Source organism: Cebus imitator, unplaced genomic scaffold (assembly GCF_001604975.1).
Source record: "Cebus imitator isolate Cc_AM_T3 unplaced genomic scaffold, Cebus_imitator-1.0 Scaffold324, whole genome shotgun sequence".
NCBI classification, from domain to species: domain Eukaryota; kingdom Metazoa; phylum Chordata; class Mammalia; order Primates; family Cebidae; genus Cebus; species Cebus imitator.
This window is the reverse complement of record NW_016107639.1, coordinates 1742765-1762919: the sequence shown is the minus strand read 5'-3', so window position 1 is coordinate 1762919 and position 20155 is coordinate 1742765. Positions and strand designations below refer to the sequence as shown.

The 20155-nt window shown below is 59.5% G+C and overlaps 1 protein-coding gene across 5 annotated transcripts in view; it reads right to left on the bottom strand.

Annotated features, from left to right (window-relative positions):
* NFATC1 (nuclear factor of activated T cells 1) overlaps window positions 1–15421 on the bottom strand; it is a 129346-nt gene extending 113925 nt beyond the window's left edge. For 2 of the 5 annotated variants that reach the window (XM_017504540.2, XM_037729925.1), the window contains exons 1-2: window positions 10688–10909; window positions 405–1500 (exon numbers count right to left, since the gene is read on the bottom strand). In XM_017504540.2, coding sequence (XP_017360029.1) covers window positions 405–1500; window positions 10688–10775 — 1184 coding nt within the window. In that variant the 5' untranslated portion in view covers window positions 10776–10909. Of the gene's footprint in view, window positions 1–404; window positions 1501–10687; window positions 10911–14781 lie in introns of those variants that run through there. The other 3 variants (XM_017504539.2, XM_017504543.2, XM_017504538.2) reach the window with 3 other exon arrangements.
* Window positions 15422–20155: the final 4734 nt, after the last annotated feature.

Below are 20155 nucleotides of genomic sequence, written 5' to 3'. Positions count from 1 at the left end.
GGGGAGGCAAGTTGGGGGGGAGGTGGAGGGGGGAGGCTGGGGGGGGAGGCAGCCACAGCCGATTCCCTGAAGAAGAAAGTGTGCGTGTGAGTCCTCCTTAGGGGTGGGTGGCGGCTCCCGGAATTCCCACGTGGAAGCCCTGACTGCCAGCAGGCTCCCCTATTTGAAATGGGTCTTTGCAAAGACTGAGCAACATGAGGCCATCAGCAGGGCCTGATCCGAGAGGACGGGGACTGTACGGACGGAAACGCACAGTCGAGGCAGAGGCCTGCAGGGAAACGGCCACAGGAGCGGGGGGCAAAGCCGGGCAGACCCTCCCTCCCGGCTCCACGAGGACCACCTGCCCCCCAGGCCCCAAGTCACGGCCCCCAGACACAGACACCCTGCCCCGGCCAGTGGCTCACCTCATGTAGGACGTGGGGGACAGGGGCTTGGGCTTTGCCCACTGGTATGGGTGCTGCGGCACCGCCAGGTACTGGTCGCAGAAGCCGCCCTTCCTGACGTGTTGGAAAGAGAAGTCTTCGGGCGTGAAGTCGGCCGGGGGTGGGGGGCTGCCCAGGTCCTCCCCGACGGGCTCCACCTTGAGTGCCACTGAGGGCGGCTGCTCCAGGGTGGTCTTGCGGGACTTGACAGGGACGCCGTCACCCAGGTCCAGGCTGCTGTCGGTGGTCAGCGCGTTGATGGCAGCCACGATGGCCGAGCTGGTGTACTGGGTGCTGTTGCCCAGCCACGAGTCGTCGGTCACGCTGACCCGCGGCGAGCCGTGCGGGGACGGCGTGGGTGAGCGGTGGGGCGAGCATGGCGGCTGCCGGCCGTTGAGGCTGTACTTCCGCTTGTTGCCGGGTGACGCGGGCCTGGAGGAGCGGGCGCCCAGCCAGCTCTCCTCGGTGACGCTGGCACGCGGGGAGGTGGAGGGCGAGTGCCGCGGGGAGCCCAGCAGCATGCAGGCCCCCAGCCCGCGGGGGAAGCCCTCCTCGGCGTCCGTGGTCTTGGGGGACACGCAGGGTGACTGCCACGGCGACGTCTGGGGCGACACGTAGGGGTAGGAGTAGTTGGACTCGTAGGAGGAGGCCTCGGAGTTGCAGCTGCGGGAGGACAGGCTGCTGGCCGGGCTCAGGCACGACGGGTCCCTGTAGGCCTCCAGGCCGGGCAGGCTCAGCGTGGCCGTGGATGGGGAGCGCTTGGAGCTGGGGAGGACGTCTTCCACATCCGCGTCGTGGAGAAACTGGCTGTTGCTGTGGTGTAGACCCAGGTACGAGGTGATCTCGATGCGCGGGCTCTCCAGGGCGGGGGCCCCGTTCGGCCTGACGTGGCTGGACGACAGGAAGTAGCCCGCAGGCCCGCCGTCCAGAGCCGCCCCGTACCCCGCGGGGTGCTCTGCCGGCAGGACGAGGCCCGGGGTGGAGGTCTGAAGGTCGTGGCACGGGGCCGGCAGGGAGGAGTGTGTTGTGGGCAGCCGCAGGGCAGGGCCGACGCTGGAGGGCGCGTAGCCATAGTGTTCTAGAGAGAAAAAGAAGCAGATGCTGGCATGAGGGGCTGGGCATCACAAAGCAGAAACCCACGGACCCAGGGCCACTCAGCAGCCCCAGGCGTCAGCCAACGGCCAGGGAGCCTCGGCCCTGGCAAACGTCCCTGAGACCCCACTGCCTGACGGCTCCAGGCGACTCCAAGTGACAGCCCCTGTCCCACCCGGCCAACAAGTCCCCATGAGCCCTCGCTGCTCACCCCCACCCCCTACAACAGCAGAGCCTCCGAATGTTCCTCCCAGAGAGACAGACGCGGCCGGGTCCTCATGGGCGTTGCTCTCCACTCCAAAACCAGCCTCTCCATGTAACACCCAACTCAACACTGGGCAGCCCTCCAGCTGACGTTTTCTCTGACGTGTGTCACAATCTCACGTTTTCACCCGTTCACCTCACACTCTTGACAACAGAAACCTCAGTTCCATGGGGCAGAGCATTTGGACTGCCTACTCTACTCCAGCTCACCACTGGCATTAGAGCCAAAGACTGTGCCTGGCACATCCTAAAATGTGTTCCTTTTGTTTAACGGATGGATGCTTGCTGGGTGGTGGACAACGGAAGGTGGACAGACAGGTAAAGAAGGATGGATAATGATGGATGGGGGGCGAAGGGTCGATGGAGGTGGATGGATGAACGGTGATGGATGAACAAGGGAGGAATGAGGGGTGAACAGATGGATTGTGGATGGGTGGACGGGTGGGTGGGTGGATGGGTGGATGGATGGAGGCATAATAAATGGTGGATGAATGAACGAATGGATGGATGATGATGGATGGATGGATGGGGAATGGAGGAATCATGGATGGATGGATGGGTAGATGGATGAAGGATGGATAGTGGGAGGGTGGGGGATGGAAGGATGATGCTGGATCATGGATGGAGATGGATAGGGGAGGGAGGGCTGACAGATGGGTGATGGATGGATGGATAATGAATAGAGAATGATGGATGATGGATGGATGATGAATGAATAAGATGATGGATGGGGATAGAGAGATGATGAACAGAGGTGAAGGAATGATGGATGGTTTTACGATGGGTAGATGGATGGATGGATGTGTGGATGGATGGAGAGAAGGATGTGTTTTAGATCTAAGGACCTAGATACGTAAAGAAATTTTAATAGGCTTGTTCCTGTCAAGGTGCCCTAATCACCAGCTACGTAGAAAACATCTCAAGGATTGGATGAAAACATAGACTCTGAAATCCTTCTCATGGAGATTCTGATACTGTCTCACGGCCTAGGAATCCATCTTTTAAAACAAAACAGAAGATTCCAGTACGCAGCTAGATCTAAGAATTATTATGTGTTAATTACGCTCAATAAAATATTTTTTAAAATCATTATGCGAGAAGTTAGTAATTTTAACAGGAAAGACGTGCTTCTGGATTTCTGATTGGAAACGACCTTTTACAACACCTCGGGGCCTTACGATGACACGCCTAGAGATGAGTATTCCCAGGCCTCTAAATAATACAAAGAAGTGCATGGAAATTCTATATCCATCTCCTGGTGTAAGTACACTGGCTTGAAGATATTTTATTCAAGGACACTGCTGCCTTTCCGCTAAGCCATGGTTCAGAAACCAACAAGGATAAACGCGAAAAAAACCTGGGGTCTCAAAACAGCAACTCAAACCCCAGAGGGCTTACTAACAGGTGTCGCCATAGCACCCAGATCGGCAGGGAACACGGCACGCCGCCTGTAAGAGGACACAACATGGCCTCGGCCCCAGGGTCACAGCTGCCTTCTGAAAATTCCAGACACTCGGGGGGCAGAGCCGTGACAAAGAGAAGGAAGCTGCGACGGCCACACCGCACAGGTGCGCGCAGAAGCCCTCGGGGTGCCAGGCGAGCCCTGCTCAGGATGTCTGTGTACAGGGAGGGCCCTTAGCCGAGACTCAGCGCCTTGGGGATGGTGCTGCCCAGGCCAAGTCCCGCCCTCCCCATCATAAAGAAACTCCCTCAAGGAGACAGGAGCCGTACAGTCTCCTCCGGCAGGAATAGTCAATCAAGGAAGTGGCCAGGCGCGGTGGCTCATGCCTACAATCCCAGAACTTTGGGAGGCCGAGGCAGGCGGGTCACCTGAGGTCGGGTGTTCGAGACCAGCCTGGGCAACAGGGTGAAATCTCGTCTCTACAAAAAAATACCAAAAGTTAGCCAGGCGTGGTGGCAGGTGCCTGTAGTGCCAGCTACTCTGGAGGCTGAGGCAGCAGGATCGCTTGAGCCTGGGAGGTGGAGGTTGCAGTGAGCTGAGATCGCACCATTGCACTCTACTCTGGGCGATACAGGAAGACCCTGTCTCAAAAATCAATACATGAATAAATAAATAAATTTAGGAGGCCTTTCTTTCCCCAGAGCCACTGGTGGGGACGGGGGGTGGAGCTGCAGCCAGGTGTCCTGACACCAAGGCCAGCATCCAGCCGGGCCTCTGGTAAGGACACACACAGCTTCCCCGAGGTGTTCCCCAGCCTGAGATGCCCGCTCTGGGGATGACGCCCCCACGTCCGCGGCATCCACCATGTCCCCAGGCTCCACACTCACAGGACACTTCAGGCCAAATGCTAGGATCCAACACTAAAACTCAGATGACCGTCCCTGTAAAAATGAGCCTGGAAAGTGGCTTCCTGGAGAAGGTGAGGCTTCCGAGGAAGCTCCAAGGCCTCGGACCTGCTGCTGACCCCTGAGGGGCTCCAGTCAGGCAAGCTGCAGTTCTCTGAGAGCTCTGCTGGGCGTCACGGTGGCTCCTCTGTGTCCTGTGCAAACCCTGAGCCAGCTGCATCAGATCCACTGGACAAGGCCACATGGCAGGTCCTCCTGTGCCTGGCGCCCCCCACATCTGAGTGCCTGTGCAGGCCAGTCCTGCCATCAGCCCAGTGCCCAGCGCTATGGGTGGCCCCGCAGCTAGGTGTGGGTAACCCCCATATAGGCACTGAGGAGTGAGAGCTAAGCAGAACCCTCAGGCCTACACTAGGGTCTCCTGGGAAGCGCAGGGATACAGCCAGATGGAGGCAGGGGGGGTAGGGACCCGCAAGGGGCTTTTGCCAAGTGCAGGCCTGTGGCTCCTGGGGTTCCAGACCGGCACCACACGGCCACCTGTTTGCTACTCTGCATTCTCACCGAACGTTGTCTGAAAGCCATACTTTAGCCAAAAATGCTTCCTTCCAGCTGCCCACGTTACAGACACACTTAGTGCTGGCCCCACTAACATGTCTAGAAGCCCGTTCTCCTGATGGGGCAGAAACATCACATTGCATTGGGAACCAGTCATCCACTCCAGGAGAGCCAACAGCACAACCCGTGAGCTGAGGGACACCCGGGCGGTGGGTCCCACCGCGGGGCCCAGCCTGGCTCCCATGGCCTGACTTCCTCCCGGAGGCATCCATGGCCTCCCGCCGTCTCTCCAGGCCCACCTGCTCCACATACTTCCCCTCACTGTCCAGACCTCGAAGCAGGCTTAACTGCAGGTGATGACTGTCCAGATGCCTACACTTCCTGTTCCCAATCAAAAGAATATTTATTTCGAAGACATAGCTGATCCCACAGTTGAACTACCGTGTGCTGAGAGGAAGGTAATTCTGAAGCACTGTTTAAACCCCTAGCAATGCACGGAGCAAGTCTTGGGGCCTCTCCGCACCCTCCCACCGGACTCAGCCCTGAACTGGGCTCCCGGCAGTGACGAAGCCCAGAGCTGGGCCCCATGGGGTACTACAGCCAATTACTGAAAGGTTCTAGATGAAACGGGCAAGGAAGGAGAGGCGGGCCTGACGGGTCTGTGTGTGCAGGTCCTCTGGGGCTGTGGGAGAAGGCCTGCACTGTGCGTGGCGACCGGCATGAGGGGAAGTGAGGAAGAGGAGGAGACTCCTGCAGCCAGAGCAGGAAGTGCAAGCCGCCAGCTCAGATGCCCGGGGCACCAGGGGGCCTTTACTGAGACTAAAGCATTGCAATAAAACCGGATTCAATGAAGCAGAGAAACACCATAAAGCCTTTATTGAAAAATGAAAAGGGCTCATCTAAGCATGAGTTTCCCCTAATTAAACAAATGACGAAAAGAAACCTCAAATGCCTGAATTCCATGAGGTTCCCTTGCCCCGGTCCCTGGAGGACTGGCCGTGGGTAGCTACCTCTCCTTCCTACAACGGGAGAAGGTGGGGGTCAAGCTGCCCCCAGAGGCCGAGTCCACCCACTGGGCCCGTGGCTGTGAGCCCCTCTCCCTCCCTGCCCCTCCTAGCTCCCAATGAATTTGGTTTTATGACCCACCTAAACCGTATTCAAATCTGAGTTATTTAACTATTCAAAGGGATCACATTTACATGGAAAGAAAATATTCCCAGTAACTTTCTTGACGATTCTGGCTTGGGCTGATTTGCGTCACGCCAGACGGTGGCTACAGAGCTCGGCGTCTGCACTCCCTGGCTGCTGGTGCCCAAGAGCCTGGTTCATTAAACTACAAACTACGGTGCAGGTGAGCAGGAGACAGAGCTGGATTCGAGACCACCCTCACGGAGGGCACATTCGAAATCCTTAACAGAGGGCAACAGCGCGGCCCCTCCAACATCGGCGCTGGCTCCCCACTTCCGAGTCCCCTGATCCTCACCGGCTCGCTCCGCCATTGGCAACCCCGACACACAGGTGGTTTCAGGGTGCTAGGACGGAGGCCCAAGCGGGGAGCAGGAGAAGTCCTGGGCCAGCCCAGGTGCACAAGTCCCATGCGTCAGACCCGGCAGAAGCGCTCTGCCTCACTCTGAGAAACAACTCACTTCAGAACCACACATCACTGTCATTTCTGAACAACCACAAAAAAACCGTATTGGGTCAACAAATTAATCCATGAAGTACCACGCTCAGGTCTCCCTACAGGGGGCAGAATTCTAACCTTGCAGACCCGCCCCGCTGGGGCTGGCACCTGCCCCTCACACCGCCACACGCTGCCCAGACAGCCGTTCACTCATCGCCGTGGGCGGGCAGGACAGCCACGCTGTGCCCTGCCACATGAGGCCAGCACTGCTGACAGGAATCCCGGTGCCGGCCACCGCAGACCTCTCATCTTGCACAAACTCTGAGAGGCGCCATCACAGACAATGTTATTCTTCATTTGAAGAAACACCCGTTCAGCACGTGCTGGGGCTGAACCCCAGGCTGGCCGAACCCCGGGCACTGCCACTGCCTCTCCAGACCGCCACGGAGGCTGCTGTGGTGAGGCCAGATGACAACTGTGCGTGTACTGGAAACAAAATGAAGTGAAGCAACACATGGCAAGAGCTTGCCGTTGGACACGCTGTGCTGAGCAGGCTGGAGACGCTGCCGCACAGTGGCACGGGGACATGGCCAGGCCCGCGGTGTGACAGACAGCAGCAGCTTCCCAGATGCCGTTCCCCCAACAGTCTGCCAGCGAGAAAGTTTAAAAGGCAAACTGGGTGGCCTCGCCACCATGCAAACACACAGTGTTTCACGTTCCACGAACACGCACCATCGCCTCTACATGGGCCCTTCGTCCGGCCGGGGCCCAGCCTGGGACATCGTTCCTTAGAGGGACGGGAAAATTCCCCCTGGATGGACGCACAAGTCATTTAAAGAGAATTCACCTTTTTGAACTCTTTGTTTTCAAGGAATTAAAAAATATTCAAGTTGCTCATGGCCAGCTGGGGGTCTTTCTTTGAAAAGCATGACACAGAACTGAAATATCCCAATCTGCGAGAGAACTCCCCCCTCCACGAAACACCTCTGGAACCTCAGGGGGTGAGCGGTGCGTGGTAACAGGAGGGACGCTTTCCCCAAACACTGAACTAATTCAGCTCTGTCCTGAGACCTCTCTGCTCACCAGGCCTCCCCCGAATTCAGCTCTGTCCTGGGACCTTTCTGCTCATCAAGCTTCCCCTGAATTCAGCTTTGTCCTGGGACCTCTCTCTCTGCTCACCAGGTGTCCCTGCCACAGGTTTCCTGCTGTAGCCCCTGACCAGCCACGGGCACCCCAGGCCCTGCTGGGGAAGAGAAAGCCTATTTGGTGAAAACAGGCTTGAGAATAAAAGGCTTCCAAAGCTTCATCTCTGCATAAGGTGTTCCCTTTCCACAAGTGAACCATTACATGCCCCAGCCATGTACGAAGGTCGGCGGCAGACCCGGGCACAGAGGTTCGGAGGGTGGCCCCGACTGCCAGGGAAGCTCCAGCCCAAACAGAGGCCTTGGCCAATTTCCTCTGAGTTGCCACGGCGACAGTGCTGGCAGCAGCCAGGCTGGCCAAAATAACTTAGAAAACAGGAGCCCTGGGGCGGGAAGCAGGCACACCCGCCTCCCAGCTGACAGTGAAGCCGCTATTTCCTGAGACCCAGAAGGGAGCGGGGCCTCTCTCTGCAGAGGGAAGCCCGGGGCCTGCTCCTGGTGGGCACAGGAGGCTCTGGAAGCTGAAACGCCACTCCCATCCTGCCTGGGAAATCATTTACAACACTCTCTTTTCACTGTCCCAACAAATGGTTATTTACTATCTATTCTTTGCACCTGCTGAGCACTTTCGAAATAAGAACAAGACACAGCCCCTCCCTCAAAGCGCCAGTGAAGACGTGAAACCTGTGCCTAAGTCTGGCGAGATGGAAGGGGTGGGGCCACAGCCGTGTGGGCAGGCTCCCAGCCACACACCCCACCCTGCGGCTCTGCCAGGGGGCACAGACCCTTCTCAGGGGACCGGTCCTACAGACCGCCTCCGGGGCTCCGGGCTGGCCACTTCCTTTACAACAAAGTTTGACTTTCTGTGCTCAGTATAATCTATAAAACCTAGTACTACCTTGCTTTGCAATTGATCTCAGACTTATTCAATCATTTATTCATTTATATCCAGGCTCATTCCAAAAACAATGTGAAGCAGTTTCTATCAACCGTTAAAGGCTGGAGAGTTAACGTAATGATTTAACAGTGTGATATAAATAATATCACTGAATAATTCATCATCAAAATGCAGTAATAATGGTAATAGAAAGGAGAAAGCCTGGCTGTCTCACAGGAACACGTAATGTGCACATGTAACATACATGACAGGCAAAGAGCCTTTTTCTAGCAACTTGTTGACACCATAAAAGCAGGAAGGGGCACTTCTCAGCTCTGGCCTCTTGTGCTCAGAGCCCACACCCCTCAAGCCTAAAACCACGGAGGTCTCTGGAGGGGCCAGGACACAGCAGAGAGAGGTTTCAGAGCAGCCCCGCTCTGCCGGGCTCCCAGGGAATGGAGCAGTTCCGGAGGCCCAGGGTGCCTCGAGGGTGAGGCTCACGGCTTCACTCGCTCTGCTCCATCAAAACCATCAAGGAGCGTTTTGGGAGAATGAGCCTGGTGGATGCCAGGGGAGGGCTGTGTCCTAAACCCACCTGGAAGGAGGCCACCTGCTCCAGGGTCAGGAGGGACCCAAGTTCACCAGGGTTCCCACATCTGATGCCAGCAGGAAGCCCGCCCACCTAAAAATGGTGTATAAACTGTGGCACCCTCATGAGACTACGCCTCCAGGGACAAAGACTGACCTCCTGTGTGTCTTCTAGGATAAGCCTGGCGCTTCGTGCGCATTGTCCCAGGAGGAGGCCAGCGGCACCCTTCCCCTGCGGCTGCTGTGACCACGGTCACGTGCGCATGGAGGCATGGAAGCTGCCCTGTCACTGAGCGTGCACTCAGCACCTGCCCTGAGCCAGACACGGTGCCCAGTGCGGCACAGCCCAGCCTGGAGGTGACAGACCCCCCTCTGTGGGGATAACAGGCCCCTGTGCTTCCTTCCAGGAGGCAAAGCAGTGAAATCTCCAGCCGGGGCCCAGTATCGGGGGCTGTGCGCTGCCCCGAAGGCCCTGACCGGGTGCAGGCCCTGGGCTCTGGCCACACAGTGCCTATCCCAGCCCCACAGTCAGTGATTCACACTGTGAATGACCGGGGAGTGCACTGGGAGGTCCCACCCGACCCTGGACCATGCACAAGCCGGGGCAGCCTCCCCGCCCCAACAGATCCCAGAGGGTCATCCCGCTGGCCACACTCGTGTGGGGCCAACTTTCACCCATAAAGAGGTCAGGAGTAGGCGACACTCCCGCGTGGCACGCCCAGGTGGAAGGCCCTGCTGAAACACCCTGGCTCAAGCCTGGGAGGACCGGAACCAGCTCTGGAAAACGACACCATCACCAGCCCTGCTGTGAAGGGCCTCGGCGGGTCTCCCACCCTCACCTGCCTTGGCTCCCACTGACCCCAAAGACCTAGAACCCAGGCCTGGCGGGGAAGACAGTTGGGGAGTGTTGAGTCACCAGCCGCAGGTAACACGGGTCTGGTTGGAGCACTTATATTCAAAAATAATGAAGATGTCAGACTTCTTTAAAAGAGGGTAGTGAATGATATGGAAAATATGACACTCATTACAGACACGGAGGTCCCTGCCTGCCAAGCTCCTCTGGCTTCACCTCCGCACGGGCAGGGCCGACAGAGGCCTTGGGGATGGGCGCAGACGGGCGGACGGGGACCAGCCTGGGGTGACCTGGACAGAAGAGCCCTCAGGGCAGCAGGAGAGGGGCCCGGGCACAGGCCCAGGGACGCCCACTGAGCTCCATCACGGCTACTCAGGAGAAGGGAGTTATCTGCTGTTTGTTTACCTAGAACCTTTATTTCTGACCCAGAGAAGAGAAAAAGAAAAAAAAGACTGGGGTCACAGTAGCTGGGGTAAACTTGAAAGTTGGAGACCTAGAGGGGTCTGCGGGGATGTGGGGGGCACGGCGGGGGAGCGGGGCCTGAGGGAGGGTAGCTGCGGGGGAAGGAGGGTGGCTGCGGGGCTGGGTGGTTGGGGGAAGCGGGGAGGAGGAGGGTAGCCGGGTTGGGGGAGGTCGGCTGGGAGAGCTGGGGGCCTCCCCGCCTCCGGCAGCGCCGCCGACCCTCTGTCCCGAACGACCCCGTCCACGTCGGCGCCCAGGACGCGCCCTCCCCCCGGGTCCCCGCCGCGAGCGCTGGGAGGAACCACGTCCGAGCCCAGGACGTCCCGCACCGAAGCCCGCCCGGCCGCAGGCGCCTCTGCCCGGGGCGCGCCGGGGACTCCTGGGGTCCCGGCGGAGCGACGAGGACGCAGAGGAGGCCTGGGCGCCCCGAAACCCCGACCCAGCCCTGCGCCCCCCGCACCGCGCGACCAGCCGCGCCCCCCGCGCCCTCCCGGCCCGACCCACCTGGGGCGGCCGCGGCGGCGCCCTCGTCCCGCTGGTTAAACTCGAAGAGGAACTCGAAGTCGAACTCCTGATCCTCCAGCCCCGTCATGGCGGGGCCGGGGCCGGGACCGGGTCCAGGTCGCCGCGGCCCGGGGTTCGGGGCTCGGGGCTCAGCGCGCCCGGAGCTGGCCGCGCGTCCTCCGCGTAACGTGACCCCCGCCCCTCCCCCGTTACCGCCCCGCCCCCGCCCCCCCGGGGCGTTTCCGGGTTTACATAAACAACCGGCTCGCGGCCGCCGGCTTCCGAGTTTTAAATAAACTCCCCGGGCGGAGCGCAGGCCGAGGGCTCGTGTCGCTCCCGCGCCCCCCGCCCCTCGCGCGCGCGTGCGACCCCTGGGGTCCCCGGCCTCTTGCGCTCTGGGGGTCCCAGCCCGACGCAGGCTCCTCCCGACATGGGGTGGGGGCATCGGGACCCCCGGCCACTCCGGCCTGGCCAGCTCGGCCCCAAGGGGGGGCAAGACCCGGAACCCCGCGGTTCCGCCCCCGGGGCACAGGCGGCACCAGGCTCACGAGGCTGCGCCCTGGGAGACCGAATTTGTTTAAAGTTTTTTTTTTTTAAGTTTGGAATTGGGCCTTCTCGGGAAAGTGGTGGCCCCAGTGGCCCCCGAGGGCCACTTGTGCGCCCCGCGGAATCCTGGGAAGTGGGGGCGACCCAGCCTGAGGTCGCCAACGCTGGGAACCCGGATTTCAGCCGGACGGCGCCAGCAAGCGCAGGGTTTCCCGCGGGGTGCGTGGCGCACGCCTCGGCCTGCAAACCCCTGCGGGTACCCGGCCTCAAAACACCCGCCCTGCGCGCCCCCGCCCCACGGGGAACCTGTTCCTTCCAGGGGCACCTCCAAAGACGACCTCCTTGAGCGGGGCAGGAAGGCGGGTTCGGGTCCCACCCCAGGCGGCCCGAAGCTTGTGCGCGGCGGGGAGCGGGAAGGCCGGGCTGCTGCAGCTCCAGCCGCGTGTTCTAACTCCCGCCAGGGTCTGGGCACCGCGTAAACCGGACATCGGGAACAGCAGGAGGATGGTGGGAGGATGTGCAGGGAGGGGTTGGCCCGGAGGGCGGGATGCGGGTGTCAAGCCTGGCCACCTGAATACTCATCGGAGCGCTGCGTCCGGCCTGGCCTGCCCAGCCGGCACTGCCTTTTCCAGAGGCCAGAAACCCGCCGCGACCCTTTCAATGGATGGGTTCTCCAGCGATAAACCAGAGTTCGGCGCGGCCTGATTTAGTTTCTAATAATAGTCCTCACTTTGCATGGATGTTGGAGGGTTGTTTCGCTTCAGTTTGCTGTTTTTGCTGACCTTGGGCAAGTGGAAGTTCTGTTTTCTGTCGAGAAGCCACGTTGTTTCATTTTCTCCCTTTTCATTGTACAGTTTTGTTTGTTTCAGAGGGAGTCTCACTGTCGACCAGGCTGGAGTGCAGTGGTGCGATCTCGGCTCGCTGCAACCTCGGACTCCCGCATTCAAGCGATTCTCCTGCCCCAGCTTCCCGAGTAGCTGGGACTACAGGCACCCCCCCACCACGCCTAGCTAATTTTTGTATTTTTAGCAGAGACGGGGTTTCACCATGTTGACCAGGCCGGTCTTGATTTATTGACCTCGTGATCCACCTGCCTCGGCCTCCCAAAGTGCTGGGATTACAAGCAGGAGCCATGGTACCTGGCCAGTATTTTTTTTTTTTTATAACTCCAGCCACCTCTTTACTCCCACTGAAAAATTATACACAAATGACAGCCCTTATCATCTGTTTAGAGTGACACTTTTTGCTAAACTGTCCTGCCTGCTGGTGGCCCCGGGGGCTGTGGGCCCTGCAGGGATGGAGGCTCACCGGGCTGTCCTAGGGCTGCACTGGTCTCCATCCCAAAGGAGGGATCTGTGGGGCGGCTGCCCTCCCCTCCCCCCAGTGCTGGCCTTCCTGCAAATGCTTCAGAGCTATTGGTCTATATTCAAAGTTGCCCGTTTCTTAGACACTGGGTGTCTCCACGGAAGTGTTTAGCTTGGATACATCCTACCAGAGGCTGGGGATGTCTGCGGAGGCAGAGACCCACTGGGTGTGATTAATCGGGGTGCCAGCGCCTTGCCACTTTCTAATCTGGACTGGGAAACAACGCCGTGAAGTGGCAGAGAACAGAGTGAGCTTTGTTTGCCCCAGCCCGTGAGGCATTCTGTCTGGAGCGACTTCTGACTGGGTGGCTGCCTACAGGCCTGCACCTCTGCATTCTCCGTGAGGAAGCAAGTCTAGGCCATCAGCAACCGCGGTGCCTAATGAGCTTCCACCCAGATGAGCCCGAAACCGAGGGACTCGGGGGAGGCGCCCAAGTCCTCAGATGGGCCAAGGACGGCCTCGTGGGGCCTACTCAGAAGGACCCAGAGCTTTCCCGGTGGCCTCAGCGATGGCCGGTGTTGACGCCACGCGTGCCCATGCTGGCCTAAGTTAAGGACTGGATCTCACTTTCCTGCCGGCTCAGTCTGCAGCCCTCATCAAATACCGCAATGTCAGGTAGGGGCTCACAGCCGGAGCCACTGCCTGGCAGCGGGGCCTTTTCCAGCTGCTTTCCTTCGGTAGGAAACACGAAAAACAGCCACTATCCTCGCTGTTTTTTTTTTTTTTTTCCCATAGGGTAAAAGGGCTCCTTATTAACTACAGGTCGGGCACTGGCTCTTCAGGTACCTAGATCTGAACTCAGAAAGACCTGCCTTTCTGAAAGGAGTGAGCATGAACGCCGGGAATAAGTGTCCCAGGATTTAAAACCGAAACTCCAACAAGAAACATTTTAAAACTCTGCTACTAGCAAGATCACATTGTGTAAACATCGACACAGGCCATGATGTTTAAACATGCAAACTTTTTCTAACGTCGGGATGAAATGTTGAGCAGCCTGAGCCGCATCTGCCTCCCGCCTCGTAAGGCTCAGGACACTGACCACTCGGATCCCCTCCGTGGAGCTCATGGCCCAGCGCTCAGCTCTGCTGAGACCAGCGAGTTCTCCGGAGCTGCGGAGCCCAGTTCTCCAGCAAGCCCCGCAGTGATTAGCGTCGCGCAGAAAGAGGCAGCGCTCGGAGGGACGTCAGCCCTTATGAAATGCACAGATTGGCAGGTGTGCCGGTGCTCTTTAAGAAAATCACATAAAATATTTTAGAGCTGGTGAGGAATCTGGAAAAGCGTCTCCCAATTTCCATTAGCATTTGCACCCCCAATCCCTGACTAGGACGCTCACATCTCTCCCGGGGTATTTTCAAAGGCACCTGCAGGAGCCCACCCGGCCTCCCCAGGGGTGTGTGGAGCGGACGGATTAAAGGGAGGGGGCTGGAACGTGAGGCTCCGCTGCAGGGGGCTCTCAGCGCCCCCGACACCCGGTTTCAGGGACCCACATGGTGCCGCCTTTTTTTTTTTTTTTTTTTTTTTTCTCCGCTATAAAGAAGCAACTTGAAACTTGGTGGCCCCTTTTCAAACTTGCCTGAAACATCTTCTCTGGCTGGAACTCTTGCGAATAGCGTTTCAAAATGTCTTAAATTCGGGGGTGTGCTGCGGCCGCGCTTTGGGTTCTGCAGGTTCAGGCGCCGGCGTGACGGGCTCGGCCCTGGGGCGCTCGGGAGCGCAGCGCGGGGGAGAGGCGGCCCCGAGCTCAGGGTGGGGGTGGGAAGGTGCTGAACCCCAAACCGCGCTCTTGGTGCCAAAGGGTGGGCCTGCCTCGCTCCGTAGGACACAGGGCATCCTTCACTCCCAAGGAAGCCTCCCTTCCTCCCACGTGTCCTCTGCGGTCCCGCCGGCCCCAGCCTCACCCGTCCCCAAATCGCCGGCCTGGGAGCCGTTCTTCGGCGGGACCGGCTGCGGCCCAACCGGCTGGCGCCCTCAGCGCTGGGGCAGAGGAGACACCTATTGGCAAGAAGGCGCGCTCGGAACCGGGTGCGGGGAGCTGGGGGACGCTGTTCCCGATCCGCACCGCGCCCTTCCCTGGGCTCCCAGACCCGGCCGGCCTCGCCCAGGGGCCGGGAACCCTCGGTGCGGGCGGCGGGAGCGGGGCGGGGGGCGCGGTGTTCCGGGGACAGCGAGCGCGCGGGGCTTACCTTCCTCCGCCGACTTCATAGTGCGCGGCGCAGGCCCCAAAGTTTCTCCGCTCCCGAAGACCGCAGCCGCAGGGCCGAGTGGAAACTTGGAAGGGACTGGAAAACTGGTGCTTGGCATCCGCGCGGCGGCGGGGAGTGGGGCGGCGGGAGGAGGCGCGGGAGCCGCCGGGGTCGGGTCTCCGGGAAAGGCAGCCCTCGCCTCGGACTCAGCGCCGCGCGCCCGGGAGGAAAGTCATTGGGGGGCGTGTGCGCGCGTGGCGGGGCCCGGCCGCAGCCCTGGGACCTGCAAGGTGGCTCCGACCCCTGCGCCCGCCGCCCTGGTGCCCGCGCCCGGCCGCTGGGATCTGGCGCGGCGACTCCGCGGGCAAGTTCGGAGCCTCTGAGTCTCGCTCTGACGCAGGGCCGCGCTCTGCCTCCTGCCTTTTTAAAGCTGGAAAACACCTCCCCCGCCTCCCCGCCAGCCCGGCGGCTCCCGCGCCCCCTCCCTGCCGTGACATCACGCCGCTGCTGCCCCGGCCCGCGCTGGGCCCCAGGGACTAGTCTCGGAGCGCCCGCCCCTTCTCCCCGCGCCGCGGCAGCCGCCCGCCCGGGGGCAGGGGCGCACAGGGAGGGTCGCGCGCGGGAGGGAGGCGCTCAGGAGGGGACGGGGGCGCACGGGGAGGGGCGCGCACGGGAGGAGTACGTTGGGTACGTTCGGGAGGGAACAGGGACAGGGCGCACGGGGAGGGGCGCGCACAAGAGGGGGCACACGGGGAGGGGATGGGGGCGCAGGGCAGCCTGGGGCCGTACAGGGGGGATACGGGGGCTGGCAGGGGAAACAGGGTGAACAGGCCAGACGGGAAGCCTAAGTCCACGCGGGTGTCCGGAGAGAGCCGGCCCTGCTTTGAAAAGAGGCGGGGGTCGGGGGGTCCGGGAGGGCTACCGCAAAAGCCCGACATGCTGAAGTCATTATGTAAAATCGCAGGCTTCCCCCGCTGTGGAAATTTGGAAAAGCGCTTCACTGGCAGGCCCTAGAAAGGAAATTCCCATCCCGCTAAATTACTAACAGATTGCGTGGCCGTCCCGGGACGTCGTTATTGTCATTTTTATTCTGCAAATATCTGCACGACCCAGACTGGCCGTGGCGGGGCCGTAGTGGGGAGGCCGAGGGACGCGCTCACCTGCAGGGGAGGACGAGTGTTTTACTGGCGCGACCGCGCGGCTCTGCGGGCGGGGAGGTCGGCCCCAGCCACTTCACACTTTCCCCTTTCCCGTCTCCCCGCGTCTCCCCAGGCGCAGCTCAGATGCCAACGCGGCACCGCATTTTCTTGTGGGCTTTGCATGGAGGGGGTTGGAGGCTAAAGTGTCTGGTGTGTAGAAATCATTAATCGACCGCACGACACCCTCATGTGATACCCAAAGGCAAAAATCTTGTCTGTGGCGGGGGCCTGGAGGTCCGCAGACCCCCGGGGGAGCACCGTGCCCCGTGGGTGCCCCCACAAGCCCCGCCCAAGACTCGGGAGAGGCCGGGTACGCGATCGGGAGCTGCAGAACCGTGAAGGTGCGCGGCCAGAGCCGTCCATCCGCAGCCCGAGGCCTGGCCCCATTCGGCCGCCCCGACTCAGCACCAATAGAACCCGCTTTTCCACCGCAGGCCTGGGCCTGGAGACGCGCGCCCGGAGAAGCGGGGTGGGGGCCATTTCCAGGGATCGCTACCTGCGGGGCCCCTTGCGCGCCGAGCCAGGCCTGGCACCGCCCGAGGCACCGGGCGTCAGGAGAGAAGGGGACCGCGCGAGGGCGCCCAGGCGGGTGGGCGGGGGTGGAGGCCTCGGGGGCTCCAGAGAGGCGGCCGCCAGGGGACGCCCGGGCCGCGCCCTCCCAGCCCCCAGCGCCAAACCTTCCCGCCGCGAGTCTCGGTGTCCCCAGGCCTGGAGCCAGGATTTGGCTGGGAGAATTTCCGTCCCCCTCCCCGCCCCTCTTCCCCCCACCTCTGGGACGGGGCGGGCGGAGACTCGCCGGGAGGAGGGAATCCCGGGGCCAGGTCTGGGGGACGCTCCCAGCCTGTCACGTGGGAGACGGAGACCCCGACCCTGCCGCGGGCCTCGAGCCGGGGACCGACCGGGCCTGGCTGCTCTTGGCTACCGAGGGGCCGGGACCGGGGCGGGGGCGGCCGCTCTTCCTCCTCCTCCCGCCCCTCCCCTTCCTCCGCTGCCTCCTCCTCCTCCTTCAATAAATAATTTTTTCACCCCTTGCAGAAAAGCTCCGTTTTCCTGTCTGCGCTGAAAGCCCTCCTTATCCCCCCGCCCGGGTGACGGAATCCCGGGTCTGTTTCTCTCTGTTTAATGCCGTTGCCGGGACCACGGTGGCCGCGCGCCAGGCGCTGGGAGTTCCGGAGGCGGCGGCCCGAGCGCGGCCAGCTCGCCCGGCCTGTGCGCCCCGGCCCGGCCTCTGCGGCCACCGCGGGCCCCGGCTCCGCCCGCCTTGCTCCCCGCGCGCCCTGCGCCCCTTCCTCTGCCTCCTGCCTCCTCGCAGGTTTGTTTATAGCCGCTACTAGGGGAGACGTTACACGGGTTTTATTTTAGGATTGGTGATGACTAACAAAGTTAAAAGGAGCTTAGGACAGAAAACAAGACTATTTTTAGATTACTGTTGTTTCTATGGATTATTGGGGCAAATACACCCCTAGAAGCTTACCGTTTTAAAAGCCCCTTGGGGTGCCAAATCCCTTCTCCTGCAGCGCGCTCGGGTATTCATCCACCCCGTCCAGTATTTTCTGGAGACTGGGCAGTCACTGTTGCTGGGGCTTCCTGACCTAACGTGTGAGCACCACTGCTGGGGAGACGCCATGCTGGCTGAGTGGCCCCAAAGCTCCAGCTCCGTCCCGTCCCGTCTTCGGAGGGCCGCTGCCACCTGCTCTGAGTGGGGCTTTCCACCCTCAGGAGTGCTCGGCACACGCGGCGCCGCGTGGGGCCCCCAGGCAGGTGCGTTGGCCAGGAGCGGGTGCGCCCACCCTTTTACTCCCTCCGCCCAACCGCAGGCCAGATGCAACTTCCTGCTCCGGAAAATCACTTAATACAATGCAGTTGGCTGCGAATGCTTTGTTCCTGCAGTTCTGCATTCTGGCCCACGGCAGCGGTCACTTTAGAGCTGCTCCCATGAGGGCCCTTTGAGGGTCTGACTCAACTCAGAATTCCAGTGTGGATCCACCCCCTTCTTCCTGAGGCACCTTCCAACCAACAGGGAAGGCCCAGGATGACCAGAGACTCCCCATCTGGAGAAATGGGCATTTATTCAGCCAGAGTCTGGGATTTAGGATTAAATTAGCAAACTGGAATTATAGAAAGGGCTATTTACTTTTAAGTAAACTGCTGAGTTTTTTTTTTTTTTTTTTTAAGTCAGTGTGAATGAACCTCACAGCCATGGTTGGAGCTCAGAAAGGAGGATTTCCCTTTAGTTATACACCTGTGTCAGCACCTTCTGAATTTCCTTGTAAGTCCGGGGTGTTCCCGAGGATCCACAAATTTGAGGGTCAGAGTTCCTACACCACGCTGTTACTTACGAAACACCTCTTTAACCGTGTCCTGGAGTTGCCCAAGAATTCAAGACCAGCCTGAGCAACATAGCAAGACCTCATCTCTACAACAAAATAAAATAAATTAGGCAGGTGTGGTGACATGTGCCTGTAGTCCTAGCTACTCAGAAGGCTGAGCCAGGAGGATCACTTGAGCTTAGGAAGTTGAGGCTGCCGTGAGCCCTGTTCATGCCACTGCACTCCAGCCTGCAAGACAGAGCAGAAAAGAAAGGGTCAATCAGGACCCTGGGCAGAGGGAGGGGAGGGGACTGGGGTCCAGCAAGCACTTGGTGATTGACTGGATGGGGCTGGGCAGAGATGACTCCAGTCGTGGAAGGGTGAGAATGACTGGGAGTGGCTTCTGGGTGAGAAGGTTCCTGGTTGGCCTCTCCAGGAGGGCGTGGGGGAGCTGAAGGACCCCAGCGGCCATGCTGAGCAATTGGGCCTTGATCGTGAGACCCTGGGCACACGTCTAGGGCAGGAAAGTTGACCGATCGATTGTGATCTGAGTTTTTAGACATGGTGGCACCACATGAAGTGGGCGTTCAGGCCAAGAATTTAGGCAGGGAAACCAATGAAGTCCTTAGCAACGCTCCAGGGAAAGTGCATGGCTACAGAGACTTTCACAAGTCACAGTGTGGTGCAGGAACTCTGACCCTCAACGCTGTGGATCCTTGGGAACGCCCCGGACTTTACAAGGAAGGTCATAAGGTGCCGACACAGGTGTGTAACTAAAGGGAAATCCTTTCTGAGCTCCAACCATGGCTGTGAGGTTCATTCACACTGACGTTTAAAAAAATCCTAGCAGTTTACTTAAAAGTAAATAGCCCTTTCTGTAATTCTGCTTTGCTAATTTAATCCTAATTCCCAGACTCTGACTGAATAAATGATGCCCATTTCTTGAAGTCCTTGGCCCAAAAGATCCTTGCACCTCAGGCTTCCAAAGTGCTGGGTTTGCAGTCCTGAGCCACTGCACCCAGCCCTGAGGCCTCGTTGAGAAGTCTGCTTGCCTCCTCGTAAGGCCCACTGTGGTTGCTAAAACAGAGGCCTCTGGCCTCACCCCGCCTGAGTTTGTTTTACGGTGTAGAACGCAACCCATCCTGGAGAATGTTACTTGTACTCTTGAGAAGAATGTGTACCCCGCTGTGGGTGGAGTGTGTGAGCTGCTCCTGGTGGCGCCAGTGGGTTTAGATTATTGTTCGTGTCTTCTGTTTCCTGGTTATCTGCCTAGTTGTTTTATTGTTTTGTTTTTTTTTCGACATGGAGTCTCAGTCAGTCACCCAGGCGGCAGTACAGTGGCACAATCGCAGCTCACTGCAACCTCCGCCTCCCAGGTTCAAGCCATTCTCCTGCCTCAGCCTCCTCAGGAGCTGGGACTGCACCATCACCACCAGCTAATTTTTATATTTTTTGTAGAGACAAGGGTTCACCATGTTGGTCCAACTAGTCTTGAACTCTTGGCCTCAAGTGATCCCCCCTCCTGAGCCTACAAAGTTCTGGGATTACGGCCTGTTGTGTCCATTATTGAAAGTAGGGCACCAAAGTCCCATTCTCTGTGGTAGAACTTTCTCCCTCATTCTGTAGAGAGTCCCCATTCTCTGTGGTAGAACCTTCTCCCTCAGTGTGTAGACAGTCCCCATTGTTTGTGGTAGAACTTTCTCCCTCATTCTGTTGAGTCTCCATTCTCTGTGGTAGAACTTTCTCCCTCATTCTGCCGAGAGTCTCCATTCTCTGTCATAGTACGTTCTCCCTCATTCTGTTGAGTCTCCATTCTCTGTGGTAGAACTTTCTCCCTCATTCTGTACAGAGTCCCCATTCTCTGTG